Raw genomic sequence first — 22544 nt, 5'->3', positions numbered from 1 at the left:
ACATTACGCTACCTACCTACGCAAGCGTTTCCGGCCTCGACCAGCTCATGATTAGCAGGACACTCGCAGAGATATTTGCCGTCAGTGTTGATGCAGGTACCGTACTGGCAGGACTGAGGACTTTCGCACTCATCGATGTCAGTGCAGTTCCCTCCAGAGCTGTCGAGCTTGTAGCCATCGTCACATTCACAACGGAACATGCTGAATATGTTCTCACATTTACCATACACGCAAAGATTGTTGAACAAATCGCACTCGTCAATGTCGACACAGGCCTGCTCGTTGTTCTCGTCAGGGTGCATGAATCCCATCTCGCACTCGCACCGGAAAGAACCGGGGTAATTGAGGCAGTGGCCGTTTTCGCAAAGTGTTGAGTCATTCGAACATTCGTCCAAATCCTTGCAGGAATGACCGTCGCCCTTGAATCCAGCATCGCACACGCACTGGAAAAATCAACCATTAATTTAGTCGACTTATCAGTTGTTCGATCTTCACTCTCCTGCTGCTCCATCATTACGCAATTCCAACCTTGAATGACCCCTCGGTGTTGATGCACTGAGCGTTTGCGTCGCAACCCCCGTTGTTAGTCAGACATTCGTTTATGTCCCTGCACTCAACCCCGTTCCCGGCAAAACCTTCCTGACACGTGCACGAGTAAGATCCCTGAGTATTTTGGCAGTCGGCAAACTCACTACAGGTGTACGCATCAAGCATGCACTCATCGTCATCTGTGCACCCTTCTCTAGCATTATCCGGCTTTACGGAATATCCCTCCTCGCAACGGCAGTTGTATGAACCGATCGTGTTATCGCATTGACCATAACCGCAAACGTGGGGCTGCGACACGCACTCGTCAACGTCTGCAAAAATGTTTTATTCAACAATTGGATTATCTTTATGAGTGAATAGCAGCTTAGCTTATCACTATTTTTTCAGATCCTACCGATGCAGGAAGTTCCATCGCTACCGGGCAGCAATCCATCTGTACACGTGCACGTGTAGCTGCCCAAAGTGTTCATGCATTTTCCACCGTTACAAATCCTCATATTTCCTTTGCATTCGTCTACGTCTGTGCATGAGCGTCCATCAAGATTCAACGCGAATCCGGTGCTGTTTAACATTCGAAATGATTGATCAGTTGCCATGTACTAACGGTATACTCGACAAAGAAATAAACATGTCCGTATACCTGCAAGAGCATGAGAAGCTACCGGGTGTGTTGAGGCAGATGTTTTCGCATCCTCCATTAGTTGCGGAGCACTCGTCAATGTCCTCGCAATGGGACTTCAGCCCAGTTTGTTGATATCCTTCATCGCAAACACATTGATAAGTTCCCATCATGTTCTCGCACACGCCATTTGAACATATACCACTGGTCCTGGAACACTCGTCTATATCCTTGCAGGATTCTTTATCGGGAGCAAGTTCGTGTCCCGGCGGACATACACACTTGAAGCTTCCCTCCGTATTAACGCACGTACCTCCTCGGCACAATCCCGGTGTTGTTTCGCACTCGTTTATATCTGCAATCGATTAGTGCCACTCCTTCTTTATTATGGTATTTCAGTTGTTATATGTTTAGCTGATGATTATTTTTTGGTAAGACTTTGTCGTGTTATTCGTCGAGTCGTGTGTTTCGCACTTTCTCGGTGAACGTGAAAATAACCATTGATTCCATGCATCATTATTCGTAATTCATGTAATGGGATGTTAATCCAAAAGTGATCGAGCAAGCGTTTAAAGATGGTTCTTTACATGATCGTTATCTTACCCATGCATATTTTCATAATTTCGCTACTCTGGTAGCCAGGATAGCAATCGCACTGGAAATTTCCCTGGGTGTTGCGACAGGTGCCGTTACCACACACGCCGTGCATGATACTGCATTCATCAATATCTGTACATGTAAGATCGTGAGAAAAAAGAAAAAAAGAAACAGGAGTCCACGATTAATATCGATCACAATACTTCACACCCGAGGATGACATAACCCTCCCCCCTCAATCATAAAGTTCATCTTACCCACCTACGCATCTTATTCCGTTTTCGTCGAGTGCGTACCCCTGGTTACACCTACAGCTATAACTGCCAATGGTGTTTTTGCACCTGCCGTTCACACACATGTTGGGGAATTCAGTGCACTCATTAATATCCTTCCGTTCGCCAAAGCCGGGACCCTTAGGACACAGCTCAGCTCGCGCCTGCGACCCGGGCTTGGGGCAGGCCTCGCACTTATCGGTACCCCATGCTCGACCTACAGAGCAGCAGCAAAGACTCCGAGAGAATCGTCCCTCGATCGAGTTTAAGCACTGCCCGTGTCTGTACTCTGTGTAGCAGGACTCTTCTCTGGTGTCAATGCAAGTTGTTTCTGGAAAAAATATAATGTCGAATCTTTATTGACTATTCATTTTGGGGGAAGAGTGGTCTTTCTAACTCACGCGTGGTGTCGAGGGTGAGACCCGGCGGGCATTCGCACCGGTAAGAACCGTCGGTGTTGACGCATGTTCCACCGCCTTTGCATATGCCAGCATTAAGTTCACACTCGTTGACGTCGGTGCATGACTTTCCGTCAACCTTCGCGTAGCCTACGGAGCACTCGCACAGAGAGTGATCGCACTTCTCACACGGACTTCCCCAGGCTAGACCGACCGAACAGCAGCACTCTGACCTCAGGGTAAGACGTGGAAGGTTGTTCTCGCACCGTCCATGAACCATCTTTGTCCAGCAGGTGCCTTTTCTGTTATCTGGGCGATAAAGCGCGGCGTTCAAGGGTAAAACGTTCGAACTTCGCTACGTACTGTCAGAAAGTGAGGAGCACGAACCTATGCATATGTGTCCAGTGTTGTCGAGTATATATCCGGGACTGCACATACACTCGTATGATCCCTGACCGTTGATACAGATGCCATTGATGCAAGCATCGGGTCCGAGTTCCAGGCACTCATCAACGTCCTCGCACATCTGGTTGTAGGTGTTCAGCCTGGTGCCAGTTGGACAGGTGCACTGTATTAGGATTAGATATTGACTATCAGATTCGTGGGTGCTGCTCATTGATCGTTCGTGGATCAGGAATGACAATATTTAGCGCATTCTCTTATACCTGAAAACTTCCTGGGGTGTTTCGGCATTGCCCGCCACTGCAGAGAGTTTCTTCCAACGCGCATTCATCAATGTCCGTGCATAGTTTGCCCGCTGCATCTACTTCATAGCCAGTGTCACATATGCAGCGATGCGTTCCCATCAGGTTTTCGCAGCCACCGTTCACACAAATATTCGGATTCAGGGCACACTCGTTTATGTCTGAAATTCGGCAAGTCTACAGGGTATATCTTTGGCAACTGACCTCTGCCATCTATATTGTTGATCTACGATTAAGACTTACCGTCGCCATTGTACGTCATCCCTGATCCATGGGGACAGAGAGCATCAAACTCGCTCGTGCCCGGGACAGGACACGGCTGGCAATTGCTACCCCAAGCCATTGGCTGACCAAGTATAACCGTACAGCAGCAGCAGCTGGATCTGGTGACAGCAGTGGAGGTTGGATTTGAGCACTGGCCGTCCCTGTACTGGGAGTAACACAAATCTCTTCGTGTGTCTGTGGGAAGATAATTACGGTTGTCTCTCGGCGGAAGGTGTGAGGCATAGTGGACACGGGAGTCGAGAGCTTCAACACTCATTGAAAAACACCAAATTGGGCGCAATTCGCACCCCCATTCATAGATAATGCTAAATTCCCATAAGAAAAAAATTGAGGGAGCTAATTGACACCCAAGCGGAGGGTTCTCTTCCATGAGGGAGTAAACTGAATACGTACCCAGACAAGACCTTCCCTCGGGACCAAGGTTGAAACCAACGTGGCATTCGCACCAGAAACTTCCAGGAGTATTCACGCAACGGCCGTTGTGGCATGGCTGGCTCTGACACTCGTCGATATCTGCAACAACATGTCAGGGTTATCAGTGCCGTGAACGTCACCAAAAATACGGTATCAGATAATGAACAACGACTCCCGATTTGCTTACCGATGCAGTGCCTGTGATCGGGTCCAAGGCGGAAGCCAGGGTCGCAGACGCACTTGAAAGAACCCTCCATATTAACGCATTTCCCGTTATCGCACATCCCCGACACACACTCGTCCATATCCACGCAGAAGGTGTTGTCTCTTGATGCGGTGAAGCCGGGTTGACAAACACAGTGATATGACCCTTGCGTGTTCTCGCATCTTCCGTTAAGACAGATCCTTGGGTTATCCAGGCACTCGTCGATATCTGTAATGTACAAACAATGCGTGAATAGGTTTCATTTGGATTTTTCTTCATGCTCTGATGAACGAATCGATCAACGTAACTTACCCGCACATGCATTTTGCCCTGGTGACAATGAGTAGCCGTCGTTACACTCGCACTTGTGAGATCCGTCCATGTTTATGCACCGACCGTTTGCACACATGCCCGTATCTTGGCACTCGTCGTGATCTGGAAGCCAGGAAATATGATGATGCAATTCCGTCATTCATTATTTATTTACCGGCCAATCAACCATGCTTCCGTTACTGACCTGTGCAGTATTCATTATCGCCTGATACGACGAACCCGGGAGGACAATGACACTCGAATTTTCCAGGTAAGTTAACACAGTTTCCTCCTTTGCACTTCCCCAAACGACATTCGTCGATGTCCACGCAGCTGCCCCTCTTGTTCTCATATCCTGGAAAGCACTGGCACTCGTATCCATCCGTCTTGTCAGTGCATTTACCATTTCCGCATATCCCTGGTCTAATCGCGCACTCGTCGAGTGTGTACTTCGCCGACTCCTGGCACAGCTTCCTGTGCTCGTCTGTCAGTTTGAAAGTTAAGATGTGATTTTATAATTGCAAGATCCGCGTCAGAACAATTAGGTCTGTATGGAATATAACCAACCACTTCCCTCTGCTGGGCACTTGTAGCATAAGTCACCCCAGCCTCGGCCCATGTTTTTACCGCAACAACAGTCCTGCTTACTGAGTCTAATCTCGAGCCGATTCTTACACTGGCCATTTCTGTTCACCGCCGTGTAGCAGAGGCCCTGACGTCCGTCTGTGAAAAATGTTAGGACATTCGCACGGAACAGGATCACAGGCGAAAATCAATAGACCGTCAAAGTGCAGGTCTACTCACCGATGCAATACTGCTGATCCTGACTCTGAATAAATCCAGGATTACAGAGACAGTAGAATCCACCTTCAGTATTGACGCATCGTCCGTCAGTACATATCCCTTCATGAAGACACTCGTCTTCATCCTCGCAGGCATTAGTTTCTTCGTTTCTCACTTGACCCTGGGGACACTCGCAAGTAAACGAACCTAGGGTGTTGACGCACTTACCGCCCTCGCAGAGTCCCGGAATCGCCTCACACTCATCGATGTCTATTAGGGTACAAAAGAACAGTGTATGTCGCAGAAATATCACGAGGCATTAACCACTCATCAATTAGTTTGAACAACAGATTCAAAAGTGCTCGGTTTGATGCGAATTATTCATATATCATCTGCTTTGGAATACTTAAATAATACCTTCATCTACAAACGTTTCTCTGATCGAAGGTAATTTTCAGTTTTATCGAAACTTAACAAAAAAACCTTCCCACACTAGACTGCGTTCTTCTACATGAAACTTCCGGAATGTTTTATTCTTCATCTTCAGTACTTACCAATGCATTTTCCCTGGTTTGTCTTGAGGTATCCAGGTTCGCATTCAAGTCTTATTGGACACCGTTCGCAGGGATGACCCCATCCTTTGCCGACAGTTGCGCAACACAATTGTCGAGTGCACACAACGCCGCGAAGACTGGCGAGACATTGACCATTTCTTACCTTCGTGAAACAGGGTCCAGTTCTGTAGTCGGTCTCGCACCGACGGCCCGTGTAACCGTAGATGCAAGCGCACCGATCGGGCCCAATGCATCGGCCCTGATTCAGGCACGGTTCTCTGCAAATTGCTGAAAAGTAATGGTGGTGAGTGTGCGGCTGCAGTGCGGAATTTCTCTCTCGACGCATCAAGCATGTCTTCAACTCACGTTCGCTGCAAAATTCACCCTGGTACCCTGGTCTGCACTGGCAGCTGCCGTCCACGCAGTTACCATGGATGCACTGGGCTTTGCAAGAGCCACCTTCTCCACGTTGATTACCGCTGCCGATAATACCGTTTCTGTTTCCATCCCCGTTCTCGTAGACGGTGTATGGACCTTCGAACAAAGTTTCACTTTGGGTACTGATGGAAGACTAGATTCTGATTCATTTAGTAGGCATACGTTTATACTTTTCGAAACTATCAAGGCACTGTTCCAAGCACGGGAGTAAAAAACCCGTTGCATCGAGGGCATACTTCGCGGTAATCTAGAACGATTAAAAACCTCGATTGTCTACGACGGAATCCCCGGGGAGCTCATACTCTTGCTCAAGATAGACGGCCTGCATTGCCGTAATCACTGTACGTATAGATAATCAGATCGTGTCCGTCCCGTGGGCATTCCAGCCCGTTCACAGGTGCTCTTTTAAGTATGCACTACTTACGCCAATGGACGCACACCTCCGACCCACCCACACAACCGTCTCTAACTTTGAACTGCACCCGGTAGATCAACGCACGTATACTCCATCCCTCTGATGCGTGTGTGAAGTAGGTACATTAAAACGCGTTTACGAAGTCTAATTACAACTGGGCGGATGCTAATTATTTGTTGCTGTTTGATTTATACTCCGAGAAGTAAAACTCTGAACCTACGGCTAAGTTTAGGGTTTCTGATTAGAGACATTAAATTGAATTCCCATATTCTCACTCGATAAAAATGTTCAAATAGCTTCTTGAAATTTTGAAACATTCGTAGGGCCTTCCAAATTAAAACAAGAAATTGTATAGCCTTCTGACACGTATACACGGTATTTAGATTTGTCTAATACTATTCACACGGGACTACTTGTAATGGGAGTGATTTGGGAGTGTAGAGATCCATTCGATGATATCGCGTGTTATTATCTGACGAAGGAAACAGCCATTTCTACAAGACGGACAACCTTCTCTGCGGACTCTACCGGTCAAATACCAAAAATTTGTTTGTAAATGTTCATTACGATGTCATATCGGCTGTACCGGAAACAGGAAGTACACATATTTCATTCGAGAAGATCAATCAACGAGAAGCCCGTCTGTTTACCATTTCAGCTAAGCTCGTGATATCGTATTTATTTGAACAGAAATCTATCTCAAACCTTCTACCTCAAGTATTGGGATCCGCATATGTACAATGTACATAATCACGCGTGTAAATTACACATGTGTAAAGCACGCGCCGAGATACTCATAAAGAAATTCTCAATCGGCCGTTAGGTAGTAGATCTTACGTCATAATTTATGGACAGTGCGTGAAGGGTGTGAAACGCTATTAGAATTCTCAAAGGTGCTCGCTTCTGTTCCTACATGTGTGTAGTCGCACGATAAATCAGCCCTTTGGTCGAGTGGTGGGTGAGGTTCTCAGCACGAGTTCTAATAGCGCAGCTTACCGGCTGATGGAAGCGAACGACGGGGCGCTTACAAGTGCGTTGAGAGACCCTGATGACTTGTTTGCTTTCCGACAAGACGATGGTTATCGGGCCGTGTTCAATATCGAGCTGAAAATCAGCTGATTCATTCTGTATTGAATTCAAAATGGAATGCACGCGGTGCAGCCGCAGTGCGGTTCATCACTTCCCCCGCACGATTGCGATCGTTACTCGCCGACTCGACACGCTGGCTTGCGGAACCCACTTCACCAGCTCGTACCGGAATTGCAAAAGTTCCATTGCCCTAAAAATCCCATGGCACGAGGCATCCCAAGGGAAAGGTCACCGTCGCGTGATTACGGTAAGCCTGTTGATGTGGTTCGAACCGACGAAGGCATTGACTTCTGTAGGCAGACCAGACGGTCTGGTAGGCGTCTCGAACAAGATACGAACTTGTCCTGCCCTTCTCTGCTTGCTCTACCTTCTCGTTTACGTATCTGATCGAATGTACTTGGTGCAAACCGAGTCCGAGTGCAGGTCAAGTATCACTTATATGTCCACCTGGTCCCACCCCGATCTTTAGTATTCTTTGCAATGTGCCGAAGGTACAGTATCTAAAAGATTCGTGAAATACGCGCCACCGCCTCGTTCGACGGGCCTAGCAGAGGACCAACGAAATGAAACGGCTCCGATTCAGAAGAAAAAATTTCATTGATTAATCACTGATCTGTCGGTATTTATGTCTTCCGTCGATGCCTCTATCTATCAGCGTCCACGGTGGATCACAGGCTACATATCTCCATTTGAAGTTGAGTTGTACTGGGTTGTACCCAATCTACATTGTCAGTGTGAGCAGTACTCGGAACCGTGAATAGAAGCTGGTAGTTTCGTGTTTGAAGTAGCAAGTCACAGTACTTGCACCCACCTTTGCGTTGACCCACTGTGTTGCAGACGGAGGCCACTGTTCCACTCTCGCACATACAGATGTTCGGTCTTATGCATCTACCTTGTACTCCACATCGCCTTGAACACACCGCTGAAACATTAAAGAAACGAAACGCTTGGCACACTTGTACTCGTTTTCAAATTTCGACGGTAGGTTGGAAAATCTATTCCAACGCAAATCGTGTTATTTCTTCACTTCTCCGTTTTAACAGTATTATTCTAGTTTATTGAGTTTTCTCTTCACTTTTCATCTATCTACGAATGATTACTCACGAATCACGCACAGGCCTGACTCGGGCTTCTTGGTCCAGCCTGGGCAACAGTAGTTCGTATGCCTCGTCCTGCAAATGTTTGGCCTGCAACAAACAAATAAAAGGATTTGTCATTCAACAACGTAATCAATGTTTGATTATCATGTGCAAGACAGTACGTCGACCAACAATTCGAGTCATTTCATTGTGATTCAGTGACTGGTTGCACTGACGAGTCGAATGTGCGCCTTCGACGAAAATATGTGTGTCAACGCGATAAACCGTATCCTACTTTAAATGCAGTCGTTCGTAAACATGCGTGTTGTATATGCACACATGAATCACTTCCAGCTTCCCATAGATTGCGAACGAATTATCATCGCAACATTTTTCTTCTCGGGTCTTTCAAGGTGGAAAAAATGAAGAAATAATACACGAATGATCTGTAGGATTGTGTCACTCGCCGGATGGCGATAGTAAGGACGATGATTCACACATCGCGCGTCCTATATGAGTACTTAACGGGTGGCGAGTGCGCCTAGGGCACCAATTGCATTCGCCGGGTTTCTACGGGGCCCGGAAGAAACTAAAGATTTTAACTGACCAGGGACCACTATTGCCTAGCCTCTCCGTGAAAGTTCGTACTCAAACGAAAAGGGCCATTGGATTGCCTTCGACACCGTGTGTCTTACGTTTTTTGAATGTTTTAATGCATCTTTTATTTGGCACAACTCCTCGCTTTCGAAATAACGGATTATGGATGAAACTAGATCCTGAAAATATATTGCCCCTATACCTAGATGCTTTTTCCACACATTCATGTTTATTTCACTTGGTGTGGGGACAGAAATTTTATAAGGAGAAACTTATTAAAATATTTTTAAGTGTGATCGGCCAAAGGATAGGGTTTAGAATACTGTATTTCTGAGGTGTTGATTTTCAGTCAAATAGAAGTGGACATCATGCTTCATTCAATGAAATTTAATACCAGTATCTTGCAACGGATAACAACTCATTTCAAAGCCAATTTGACAATTCGTATTGGCCAAAAATATTCTGCAGATTGACGCATATGCAGATCTTCTGGCCCAAGACTCATCGTTTTAAATAACCGTAGAAGCATATTAAGCTCAATCAAACTCCACAGTCAGGTTCCTAAAATTTTATCCCAATATTTTGTATCAATTGTAATCCGTTGAATCCAATGTAGAAAATTGTGTCGGGTACGGCATATCTCCTATAAGTTCCAATGCAGCTATTGAAGCCTTGTAATATCATGTACAGTAATAATGATCCTCAGCATAGCTTGTATTTTCCACTTCTGCAGCATATACGGTATGGAAATTATGTTAACGGTTCCTGGTGAGCTCGGCAGGTATAAGGAATGGATAAAAGCACAAGTAATTTCTTGAATATTGTCATCTTCACCCTGTATGTAACACATTACCTAACGTCGAAACATAAGTACGATCAATGTCTCACTTTGGTGAGAATTATTCTTTCTGAATGACTTGCCAAAGCTGAAACTACCCTTTCAGAATCTCGACCGAACACTTATGCGTAAACCGAAAGAATAACCGTCGTTTAGTTGTATCGGTATACAACGCATCTATCGATGTCTCTATTCTCCTAGTTATGTATCCCTGATTTTACGATGTCACATATGAATGTTTACCTGCACGGGCATTCAATCAGGCGTATTATGTTGGGTCCATTGACGAGATCGTCGGCGTTTGACAGTAGGTTGCGGGGTATTGGCTATCGGGTGTTGGCTGTATCGGGTATCAGTGGACACCCAAGTGAGATTTCCCGTTCTCAGTGTCAGTCTGACGTTAATCTCAAACTTTGATCCTTCAGGTATGCGACTGGATGGTGATGGATGACGTCGCAACGCGTAAAAATGTTTGGTTTCCTGCAGGGATGTGTCAACGTTTTCCGGAGGGATCGAGAAAGCGAACGCTGACGGAACCGCACAGCAGTCAATAATTGTTCATCTGGACACGATGTCGGCGCGTTAACTCGTCTGTTTACAAAGCTATCGGTATTACAGCCATTAATCCAGGCAGCAACCAGCTAGTGTTATTTTTAACCTGAGCCACGTCGTCGCGTTAAGCCTATGAGAAACGCAAAAAAGTGAGATCGGTGGCCCTCTGAGACAAGGCGCTCATTCACGCCTCTCTCACCCGACTCTTCCGTGTAATTAAAAGCAGCTGCAACCACTGGCAGCCTCCCCTTTTTCTCCTTCTTACTCTCATTCATTAGCACACGGAACTTACTTTTCATTTCCAATGCTAATTCACCGCTTTCCGATACTGCTGGTACCGATCTTTCTCGGCTATTTCCCAGCGTTATCTCTCGATTCTTCAAATTTCGCGCGTCGATCATATTTTTAGGGGCGGAAAATTTCAATCACTTTACTCATGGCCACGCTTCCATAGTCAGCTTCTGTCCATTCAATCTCTGAGGACCGACATGCCTCGCTATTCACGATCATTTATTGGGGGTTCAAGTTTTATTTTCTTATACCAATTCATATGTTCCGGTGTGGCTTCAAACCATAAGGCACAGTGTCCTCTTGAAATTGTCCAGATGCGAGGAATGCAGGTCTTTAAAATTCTTAAGATATCTCGAAAACTATTTGTGCTAGTTGAATATTGAAGTTTTTGCGCTTTCGAATGCCTTTCGACTTCAACCATAATGTATGAATTGAACCCTAGAAATATCGAGGAATTTGATCTAAATTATAGCGACGCATTTAGTGAACTCGAAATTGACTGATTGTGAAGAAAGTGCACACTTTAAATTACGCTAAAAATAAGAGTAACTATAAGTCTTGATGACGATGAAGACTCCTTTTCCTGCTATGTGCCACGGCCGTTAATAATGGGGAAGGTAATTCATTACGTAAAGCATTCCGTTATCTAACAATTTAAGTGAAATTTTTTTTATCAGAAACTATTTTTGGAACCTGCTCTATTTCGTATGCGACTTGTCGCTACCTTCTCTCATGGCAGATAAAAGTAGATAACAGAAATTAAACACGGAAACTGCGATAAGCGATTCATGGTTGTACCAGCTTCTGATTATCGTTTTGAAATTTTTGCACAAACGAGAGGCAAAGTTTATCAGATGTAAAATGTACTGTATTACCAACTAAAAATTCTTATCCGCTGCTAAGATGTAAGAGTTTGGGTAAGGTGGAACTTTTGATAACAGGATTGTGTTTCAATAACCATAATTCAGATGCCATATTATTCAAACGAATTCATAGCCAGGACGTACATTGACAAATTTCATGCAATCTGTTACTCGGATATTACAAGTACCAGGAGGCAATTGTGTCGTTGATTTCCAATATTACAAAATCCTTCAGTCACACCGGCGGAAAAATTTTTTTCCGCCTGTGCTTCAGGAAGAGTTACGAAGGCGTGAGACAAAAGCTTTAACGCTACACCTTCGCCGAATAGATAGATGAAAATTAAAGCTCAGCATGAACGAACTGTACAAATTAGAAGTCAAAACACGTATTTGAACCTCGATTCTCAACACTCTTCGATCGAGTGGCTTTCAATTTGAGACCATCGTTCGCGCGAGACAGTCAAAGCTAGGGAGAGAGAGAAAGAGGGAAAGGGCACAGAGAGAAAAAGAGAGAGAGAGAGAGAGAGAGAGAGAGGGAGGGACTAGCGACCAATTCGTGTGAGTACGAAAGAATTCTCAAAGTGCACTTTACACTTCAGAATGGAGTTTCGACTCGGTCTCTGGCAACAAGTACAGAGTTCCATCTGCAACGAAGTACATAGGAGAGTAAATAAAAATACACATACATGTACGTAAAGTTTATCTGAATACACTCGTGTGCCTAAGCGATGAGAATTTTTGGGTGAGCCACGGGTGGTCGATCGCATGATGAAAACTTTGGAGATGTTCCAGCGTATGGAATAACATACCGTATTGTTAAACGGATGAGGTGGTCAAATGCATTGTCGTTTATGGGTAAACCCTGCAGATGACGGGGTTGTTCAAGCTATACACGTCACCATGGAATTACAAGCTGGTGAAAATTTCAACTGCAGATTTCGCTGGCTAAATATAGTTTCTATAGAATCCTGTGAGTTGAGATGCTGCGTTCGTTATGGAAATGCTTCGTAAATTTCTGAACCAGTGCTTGATAAGTCAACGGTATTTTTCCGGAGAAAACTTTGTGATTTCTATGCACTTCTAGATCGTCGTTATACGTTCTCCTTTTTTGATGTTTTTGTAAAGTTTTACATTTACAATTATTATGGTCATCACTGAATGCAATCAATGCAAGTGGAAAGTAAACAGTTTCGGTTACTGTTCGGACACTTTACGTTACTGATTTAACACGAACAAAAGCACATTATTATGTAAAAAATTAGAGAGATTAACGGGAAATCGGAATATTACGAGGGAAAATGAGATTGTCCATTGAAAACATGAATTTCAAACGTTTTCACAGAAAGGAGCAAAGAATGCAAACGAAATTTGTTAGAAACGAGTTTCTCGTCGAATAAATTAAAGAACTCGTCTATTAGGCCAGCGAAATTTGTATACGATAGATAATTATGGAAGAATAGCAGATTTATAAATCATCTCGAGCAAAATCAGAAGAAGAATTGCAGAAAAGGGTAGATTTTTGTACAACAAAGAAATGCGTATGCGAAATGAGTGTAAATCGATATGGACAACTCGTATTTTTAAAATAAAAATTTGGTATAATCTGTCGAAATTTCAATCGTTCCGTTTTCGCGACACGACAGAACATCTTGTACCCATGAATCGAGCGGTGGCTTGGGCGATCACCTGTTTCTAGGTGGAAGCTGAAGCTGCAGCTTCTACGTTGAATTTAAAGGAAGGTCTTAACAAGATGTAACGCCAAATAGAGAACACCCTAACAACCAGTGGCGTATACATGGCCTGGTAATACGTATGCGTCACATCTCTACTCATATATGGTATGATTATCGGCGCCTACGTGGTGAAATTAACTCGGAGCACGCTAACGACGACGGGTTCGATCGTTCCTTCGTTCCTTGATCGTCGACGGATGTTGGCGTGACTGACTATATTATAAAATAAGAAAGCCGCAAAGAGGATTTATCATACCACCTAGTCGATTATCTATCGATTTTTCTTTCTTTGTTTTCTTTTGTTCATTTTATTTTGCTTTACTTCTTCTCTCAGGCTTTTCTATTTCATTTTATTTCTTCGTTTATACGCTATAGTATCTATGTATACATTACACGTATCGTAAGAAGCCATTACATGTGTATAATACTTGTGCAGGGACCTCGTACTCCTTAACGTTGACCTGCCCTTAAATTATTCTTCTAGCTTTCGACTATTTATCAACCATCTCGAAGCTGCAGGTTCTTCTCTGTGCACTTACAAACCGACTTACGTACGTATCAAGTACGTGTTAGCACATACCTACGTGTTCGAAGCAATCGGCCATTAGCGACACTGCAGTCGAGTGATTGCTAAAGGTTTACCATTCATTTTGCAGCTACAGGGAAATTCATTACGTTAATTCTTTCGCGTTAATTCACACCATGGGATGCTGAGATTGATTAGAAACTTGCAGGTATCAGCCACGCAATATGGAACTAGCGATAAATGCATCACGCATCTTTTGTGTTCCTTGCAAGGTGCGCGAAAACCTGAATCTGTGTATGCCTATCTATGCGGTAAACTCAATGAAAACATTCACTTGTATTAAATAATTGCTACGGATGAAAAAGCGTGTTCATGGCGAATCATTTCGATAGTTTCATCAGAATGTTTTTAAAACGTTATGGGTATATGCCATTGTAAGTATACACTTCTTAAAATATGGGTTTTTTAACAACTTATGAATTAATCTTGATTTTTTTCATATTTTTCGTGATATTCGGTTGACTGAAAAAAGTGCTCGTGATTTTTTTTCAAATTTTTATCTCAATTCATTCTCGATTTACATATTTTTGAACATTTTCAATTCCTGACGATCGTCAAAAGTTTAAACGCCGATATTTCTGGATCTATATATCAGTCCATGAAATTAATCGGAAAGAAATGTACTTTTCAAAAAAAATATGTCAGGATAATTATGCCTAAAAAGTTTAGATGGAAAGAGAAGGCCACGATCGGCCATAGCTTAAAGTGTTTGTTTGTTCTCGAAGTATTTTTGAGATTTTTTGCAAGTTATGAATCAAGTCATACTTTGCGAAACATCAATTTTACATATTTAATCGAAGAATTCACTATGCAAGACGAGGCACAATTCTCCCGAGATACTTTTTTTTGAAAAGTACAGTTCTTTCCGATTAATTTCATATACCAATTTATATTTTGTAATCCGACTGACAGATCCAGAAATATAGGTGTTAAAACATTTGACGATCGTCAGGAATTGAAAATTTTGAAAAATATGTAAATCGAAAGTGAATTGAAATAAAAATTTGAAAAAAATCACGAGCAATTCTTTCAGTCTACTGAATATCATGAAAAAATATGAAAAAAATCGAGAGGGGTGGCATGGAACTCCCCATACGCAGATCTCGCCGAATCTTATTCAAGTTAATCGGATTCAATACGTGCTCAGATCGAGGCCTGGATATCAGTTCAAACAACGTTTGATAGGCCAGGTTTTTTCAAACCCTCCCTCCGTCAAAATTTATCTTATTTCTATATTTCGTAAATCAATGACGGTAGCAAAATATTTACTGATCACACAATTTATCCATCGCCTTTTTTGTTTGTATGCTATTATACGATGTCTATCGAAATTTGATAACAAGTATATCCGAGAAAAATCGTAACTTAAGAAACGTTTAGAAAGCCACATTGTCCAAACATCCCTGTAGGACCGCAGTCTGGGAGTACAATAGAAAAATAATTGATTCAAAAAAGGTGGAAAAGAACCATCGCAATCACGATGTCTAGTTAAAAAATTTTATAACACCAAACACTGGTCTCACGCTCGGTGAAAGCGTTGTCCGAATATTGATGGTCGAAGCTTTTGAGTTGAACTCGAGTTCCTCGCATTAGGTAAAAGTCAAGAGCGACTCGTCGATCCGCGTGAGAAATAATCATAACAATAATAATGACAATACCACGAAGAAGAAGTAGAAGAAGAAGAAGAATAAGAAGAAGAAGACGGCGATGACGACGAAGTTGAAGAGAAAAAACAAAACCGTGTTTGTTACACCTCCTCTCATACGTTCGCCCAGGGCGAGTACATATTATAATAGTCGACGCGCGAACAAGTATTATAATATCACGCGAGTATAAGGTACATATTTGTAAACTGATAGACGTCCCACGTGTGCAGTGTGATTAGGAAATCTCTGGCAAACAATGGCTATTACTCGGCTACCCTTCCGCGGCGTCGGCGGTGATTTTTCAAGTATTTACGTGCATCGCGTTGTGTCCACATATGGGAACATTACACGAATACCAACACACACACACACACACACACACATACACACAATTGCAGAACGCAAGTGTGCAGCGGTGTGCAGGAGACGCGTGTTTATGACTTTTCAGGATTCACCGTCCTGCCGTAACTCGAAAACGATTTGGAAAACTGTGCGGACAGCTGATCTCGGCACCAAGAGTGGCGTCTAGTCTGTCTCCATTGAGGCTAGGCTCTAATCCGCTAAGTCCAACTTTGGAGCTGCTTCGCGGCAATTATCCTTGACTGGGTGAACCGTCTGATGTCCGTTTCCCCCGCAGAAGCCCGCGGCTAAATTACCAGCTTACCCGCAACGGCGCCAATGCTGGCTAATTGCTTGCCATGACAATCTCCCATCACGCTAATAGCTCTCCCGTATTACGCCTACACGTATGTATTTACATTGTATTGTACTCGAGTTGCGTCTGCGCGCGGTGTCGATTTCGTTTCGGTCCTGACATTTTTTTTCCTTTTTACGCGTAGCCATGAACGCGATAACGTAACTGGGTCGGTCACGAAACGGGAATCCCGGTCTCCGATACCAAGGGGATGATCTATGCACTATGTCCGTATAGTATGCTCCCATAGAAAAATAGAATTTTTACGTAGAATTGACGCATTCTTGTTAATTTCTTATCTTTTGTACGGAAAATATGTTAACCAGACGATTGGCGATTGATGAGTTACCAATTTTTCACCCTTAAAATAGTCTCTTTTTTTTTCAAGGGTCTTCTGAATTATCTTCCGTTATCGCACATTTTTATTAATAATTTGTCGAAACTTTTTTTTTTTTTTTTTTCGATCTGAGCCTCCTGATCCTCGCGATTTAATTTATTTAGAAGCCATCTCCATATTTAAACAACAAATAAAACTTTAATATTGATAAATATCTTGATTTACAAGTTAATAAAAAATAAGTAAAGCCATACTAAGCTACCGTTATTGCGACTAACATTTCGAACATCTGCCAACCGCAAAAGTATCAAAACTGACCGCGAAAATATCTCAAATACATTTTATTTATGTTTATTTGATAAGAAAAAAAAGCTCCGGCAATCAAATACTCATAAATGGATGAATATTCATTGTATAGGTACATACATGTAACACTTAAGTTTTTTGGTTCATTTACCAGGATAATTATCTTCCCCAAACTGATTATTCACCGACATCGCTACCTGCCGATGGTCAATGCGGATCCGAAACAAGTTTTCGAGAAATTGAATATTCAGTCAATTGACCCACTGACTTCTTCAGTAAGTTTGGGGATAATAATTTCAACGTGAAACGATCATAGACGACGACTACTTCGTACGTGTCACCTCAAAATTATCCAGGATAAAGCATAACTTTCCCAAACCTCCCCCATTCCCACAATTAAAAATTTCACATGTCATTTCTCTTTATCACAGGCGATTGCAATTCATGGGACAACTTCTCATCGATCCTCGGTAAGGACCATGTTTGAATTCTCTCCTAGGCTCCTGCCCCTCCTCCCTTTTCATCAACAGCAATTACTCTCCAGCGATAATTCGTGACTAGGAGAGTGCCGAAAAAGCGTGTCAGAGAGCGAGAGAGAGAGAGAGAGAGAAAGAAATAGGTAGAGAGTCATGTGACGCGTTCCCGTATCGGACGTTGACTGCACCTCGAGTCGTTCTCGACTTCGGTGAGCTCGACGCTGCGGAGGAACCGGCATCTTCAGCTGTGCGGTGGCCGAGACTCATTGGGCACATAAGCGTAGTACCGCATTGCTCCCGCCCCACTCGACTGCGGCCCGATAACTTAATAGATTTAAATTCCCGGCCCTATCGCGACATTTCATTATATGAGGCTACATGGCGCTCGATTGGTCAGGTTCTCACAGCTTTTACCCCGGTCCTAAATACCTCGGGGATATTCGGACGCTCAACCGAGGCTGAAACGCACCCGCCAAAATAAAAGCACCCGCTCGATTTGTCAGAAATTCGTTCGTCAGGTTCGCGGATAATCGGGGCCCTGAGGGCCCAACCGCGAAGATCGCGGTACCGATAGACGGATGTGGGTTGTAATTTCAACACCCGCGTCTGTAATGATACGCTCTTAGCTCGCTGCTTTGGGCCCGAATCGTTGATCGGGAACATTCGTTCGCCGTGCAAGAACGCTGCTCGAAGGTTGGTACTATGTTGGCAGAAAATTGTACAAGTTGTAATATTTCACTTTTGAAATTTACCAGCAGTCTACTACATATCGCTTGGCTGGACAAATAATGAAACAATAGTTCGTTAAGGGTAAGCTGCTTTAAAAAACATTTCCACTCAAATTTTAAATAATAGTGCCAAATTTTACAATATTTTCAACGCTGAAATGTATGTCGTTCTAAATATAATGTGATCTCTCGCAATTTGTTAATCATGGAGTTTTTATCGTTTGAAATTCAGGATTTAAAAATTTTTTACAGTACACTTGTATAGGAAAATTGTTTCAATCAAGTTATACTAACTTCACTGCATTAATTGCAGTTTTTGTAAGTTTGTTTCTACTGATGTTTTCTTTGCACTATAATTTTGTGGCTCCTGTAATTCTTTGATGAAACTTTATATTGTCGATACATTCGCAAAGTTCAATTAGCTAATACGAATAGTCGTGTTATTCTGAACTCGCTGTAATATGATGAAGATCTGACTTGGCAAACACTCCCGAATTTAAATACGATCGAAGTAATGACTAGGTTTCGAAGATTGAGAACTGTCTCACTATTTGCAATAAAAAACGCCATACAAGTAACCAATCGAATCGCAAAACGCACTATGTATATGTGTAATTATAACCAAATTGTAACAGGTATTAAAATGATAATTAATAAGTATACCGTAACACACTACAGAAAAAAAAGCATTTTTCACACAACTTTGAAATTATGTTTTTGCTTCGAAATTCCGTTGATGGTTTTTGAAGTATTGGAATTATACGTCATTCATTCGGCGAAAAAATTCTCGTAGACCTCAAGTTCGTGTTTTAGTTTCGTATAGGACTTGGTCTCATGATTTCCTTTATGCTCAGAGGAGCAACTTGAATACATGTCAGAATAGAATGCAGCAACGGGATGAACCGATGCTGATCTCTGTATAAACCGCAATTCCGTTACATGGATATGGTGCAATTTCCAGGTCATACCGTGCCCTCCTTCACTCTCTTTCAGAATCAGGAGATACCCAGGCGTTGACCACGCACCTAGAAGCAGACATCCTTGGTTTGTCGGTGATTCACCAAGGTGCGAATCGGACGTGCGGATGAGATCCGTTATCGAGTTTTAATAACGATCAGCAACGAGGCGTGACGCGCGATAAGTGGATTTGTATTTTAACCCAACGGGTTGCACCTCCCGTGACAAGGGAAAAGTACTCGTGAGCAGTCAAGCTGCACCGAATATGATGATGTACAATGCGGCTTTTCAAATCTGTATTAATTGCCGCTTGACCGGATCAAGCGAGACCAAGTCTCAAATAGAGCACAAGCCTGACGGATTAGAGGCTGGAATGTGATAATCAGAGATTCATGGTAGCTGCTCCACTGCTAAGTGAATATTAACGATGGTTGACCACGGCTGTCGCGTTTTACACGTGTCACAGGAGCTTTTGATCTTCGCCTGCCACTTAGCCAAACGCTCCGTGAAATGGCTAATTACTGGAGAAGCATGCTCGGGCATTCCTTTCTCGTCGAGTGGATTACGGCTGCGTACATGGGATCATAGTTGAAGATAGCTACGAACGTATACATACGTATACACAACGCGTCTTAAGTCACGTGTACGTGTAGAAGCAGTGTGACGAATGTGGAACCCCTTTTTTCTATCAAAGCATCAATCACACCGCTAGTACCAACAGCTCGTGTTCAGCCATGGATCACTGTTGCTTTGGAACTTGAAAACCAGATTAACCTTCAAGGAAAATATCAAGCTCTGTTGTCGAAAGCTAAAAAACTAATCATATGTTCTTTACGGAGGTTTAATGAAGAAAGCAGTGATATGAATGATAATTTGCATTTTTAGTGATAGTGAACCAAACTTGTGGGTAATATGTTTGAAACTGTTGACAAGAATATGAAATTTGAACCAAAGTGATTATTGTGCGTTGAAATCCATCTGGCAGGTAAAGGAAATATTTCACTCACTGTCAGTGTTAACGGTATCCGGTTCATCGAACGAGGGTAGAAGGTTTAATAATTTTCACGCGAAGGACATTTTACGACCGTGTAAAACTAACAGTCGACAAAACCCAGGTATCTCTAATCCCCTGGGCATGATGGGGGGAGGTGTTTGGTACTTATAAGAATTTGGCTAACCGTTAAAGGATTAAAGCAAGAGAGAGAGAGAGAGAGAGTAAGTGTAATTAGAGTCGGGTCCTTTTGTAATCCGCATTAGAATATACCTTAACAACTTGGCGGTACAAAGGGAGAGCTGAAACGAGGAATTCATCGTTTGGATTATATTATGTTGACAATTCAGATCGGATCAGGCACAGCCAGACAAAGAATCGTCAGGCATTCTTGAAAAGATTGACGACGAAGAGCGCATTAAAGTTAATTGCCCGTCATTCGGTTTACCACCTATCCAAGAAATTAGAGAATAAATATACTTTAGTGCATTGGTTCTTAAGTGAAACACGAATAGTGAATTGCTAACGACTAGAATGGTTCAGTACGCATGCGCTAAAATTCGAGAGCAAGAGCAGTTGTTTTGTCAGGGGGACCAACGTTCATAAATACAGATGACAGGTCGTCGCGATGTACGTAACCTCAAAAACGTTGGTCGCCCTGAAAAAACAACCGCTATTACACTCGAATTTTAGCGCGTGCGCGTTAAACCGTATATGTTGATGAAAAATTTCTCAACCAGATGAGAAGCGACGGCAGGTGTTACCCGAACCAACAAAAAACATTTCCTCACATTCGCCCGGGTGTTGATAGGCTGCTACTCTCCGTCTGCACCAACAGTGTCAACATCCTTTCGTGGCCACTTGGTAAATCAACTTCCCGCCGTAATTCATAACGATTAAGGTGTCACCTCGTTCCCGCCTGTCCTACTCGCAATCAGCCAGAGTCACGCAAGCTCTACGATTATACGCCGTCGATCGGGTAGCACTTTTAGGTAGAAAATTTTTGTGAAAATGGTCATTGCCATATCGCCGCTCTTCTTTCTTCAAGGAATGCCGGTCGCTTCGAGTTCTTCTAGATTCGCCGAGAACCAGATTTCCGCTTTTTTTGGATAGTTTGCATTGCGTGAGCTGGTTGGGAAATCCAGTGTTCGATGAAAATGTACAAAAATTGCTCGAGTTCCGACCGTATTCGGTTTTCAAATCACACGATCAAGAAGAACTCATCATTTCTACACGATTTTATTACTGATGTCAATTGTGCATATAAGTATTTTCGTTTAAATTACTTTACAGCTTTGTAAATTCATTCGTAATCGGTAATCGAAAACTCATTTAAGAATTTTTCGAACCCGCAGCGTAAAAATACATTTTTTTCACCGGTGATCACAATATGTGTATATTAACTCACTTAGTGTGAACGGTGTGTTGAAAATACAATGAGAATTTCAATTTGAATTGCAGTCGAACGAAAAATACGATGTTCGCGAAATTGAAGATTACGATACACATCATTTTTAGTCGCAGTTTTATTTTAAAACCACGATGCAAGAATAGAACCGAGAACTCCATCGTTCTATGTGTCATTTCTACTGAAATCATTATTTTAGTCATCACTTTCCTGTCACAAATCATAGAGAAATATTCTTATAATCTTGATTTGAATTCGTAACTTCGTTCAGCGAATCGCCTTAATAATTATGTCTTCAATGCTCGATGATACATAAATTTAAGAAATAAACGAACGAGAATTTCTATGAAATCGACACAAGTCATGAACCATTGGTTTCCCATGCGTGCGAGCGTTTCGCACAAAAGAATGCGCGGCTAGCGAATCGAGCGATGCGAATCAACTAGGTTCACAATGCGTTTTAATCATCAAGCGGCATTATTATTAATTGGGCTAAACTATGGAATGGCGATGTACAACTCTTTCGAATAAAAAAAAAAAAAACACATGCAACTTGAGTGATACATTTTAAAAAAATACTAAGCCCGTACAGCAAATTTAATTTACCATGTTCAGTAAAATTTATATACAAATGTACAGCCATATTACTACGCGGTACATTGGATTCAAAAATTTACTTTGTAATATGACTAAACAAATGTATCGTGAATTTACTTCCTACACTTTTGTATTAATTTTAATAAAAAAATTTCTAACAGTGTAGCACCAGCTAAATCGTACGGATTTATAATAGGAAATAATAGGACAAGCAATATATTTCCTACATAA

General features: G+C 42.7%; 1 protein-coding gene across 3 annotated transcripts in view; it reads right to left on the bottom strand.

Moving 5' to 3' along the window:
• LOC124177518 (fibrillin-2-like) overlaps positions 1-22544 on the bottom strand; it is a 42059-nt gene that overhangs the window by 7112 nt on the left and 12403 nt on the right. For 2 of the 3 annotated variants that reach the window (XM_046559951.1, XM_046559949.1), the window contains exons 3-22: positions 8739-8821; positions 8446-8556; positions 6059-6226; positions 5693-5980; positions 5160-5408; positions 4923-5078; positions 4561-4839; positions 4356-4478; positions 4026-4271; positions 3818-3937; positions 3383-3598; positions 3101-3300; positions 2823-3003; positions 2439-2744; positions 2027-2368; positions 1772-1897; positions 1190-1523; positions 944-1110; positions 529-860; positions 17-443 (exon numbers count right to left, since the gene is read on the bottom strand). In XM_046559951.1, coding sequence (XP_046415907.1) covers positions 17-443; positions 529-860; positions 944-1110; positions 1190-1523; positions 1772-1897; positions 2027-2368; positions 2439-2744; positions 2823-3003; positions 3101-3300; positions 3383-3598; positions 3818-3937; positions 4026-4271; positions 4356-4478; positions 4561-4839; positions 4923-5078; positions 5160-5408; positions 5693-5980; positions 6059-6226; positions 8446-8556; positions 8739-8821 — 4454 coding nt within the window. Of the gene's footprint in view, positions 1-16; positions 444-528; positions 861-943; positions 1111-1189; positions 1524-1771; positions 1898-2026; positions 2369-2438; positions 2745-2822; positions 3004-3100; positions 3301-3382; positions 3599-3817; positions 3938-4025; positions 4272-4355; positions 4479-4560; positions 4840-4922; positions 5079-5159; positions 5409-5692; positions 5981-6058; positions 6227-8445; positions 8557-8738; positions 8822-22544 lie in introns of those variants that run through there. The other variant, XM_046559952.1, reaches the window with a different exon arrangement.

Source organism: Neodiprion fabricii, chromosome 3 (assembly GCF_021155785.1).
Source record: "Neodiprion fabricii isolate iyNeoFabr1 chromosome 3, iyNeoFabr1.1, whole genome shotgun sequence".
Classification (NCBI taxonomy): domain Eukaryota; kingdom Metazoa; phylum Arthropoda; class Insecta; order Hymenoptera; family Diprionidae; genus Neodiprion; species Neodiprion fabricii.
Note: the sequence above shows the minus strand (reverse complement) of the source record. Positions and strands in the feature narration are given on the sequence as shown.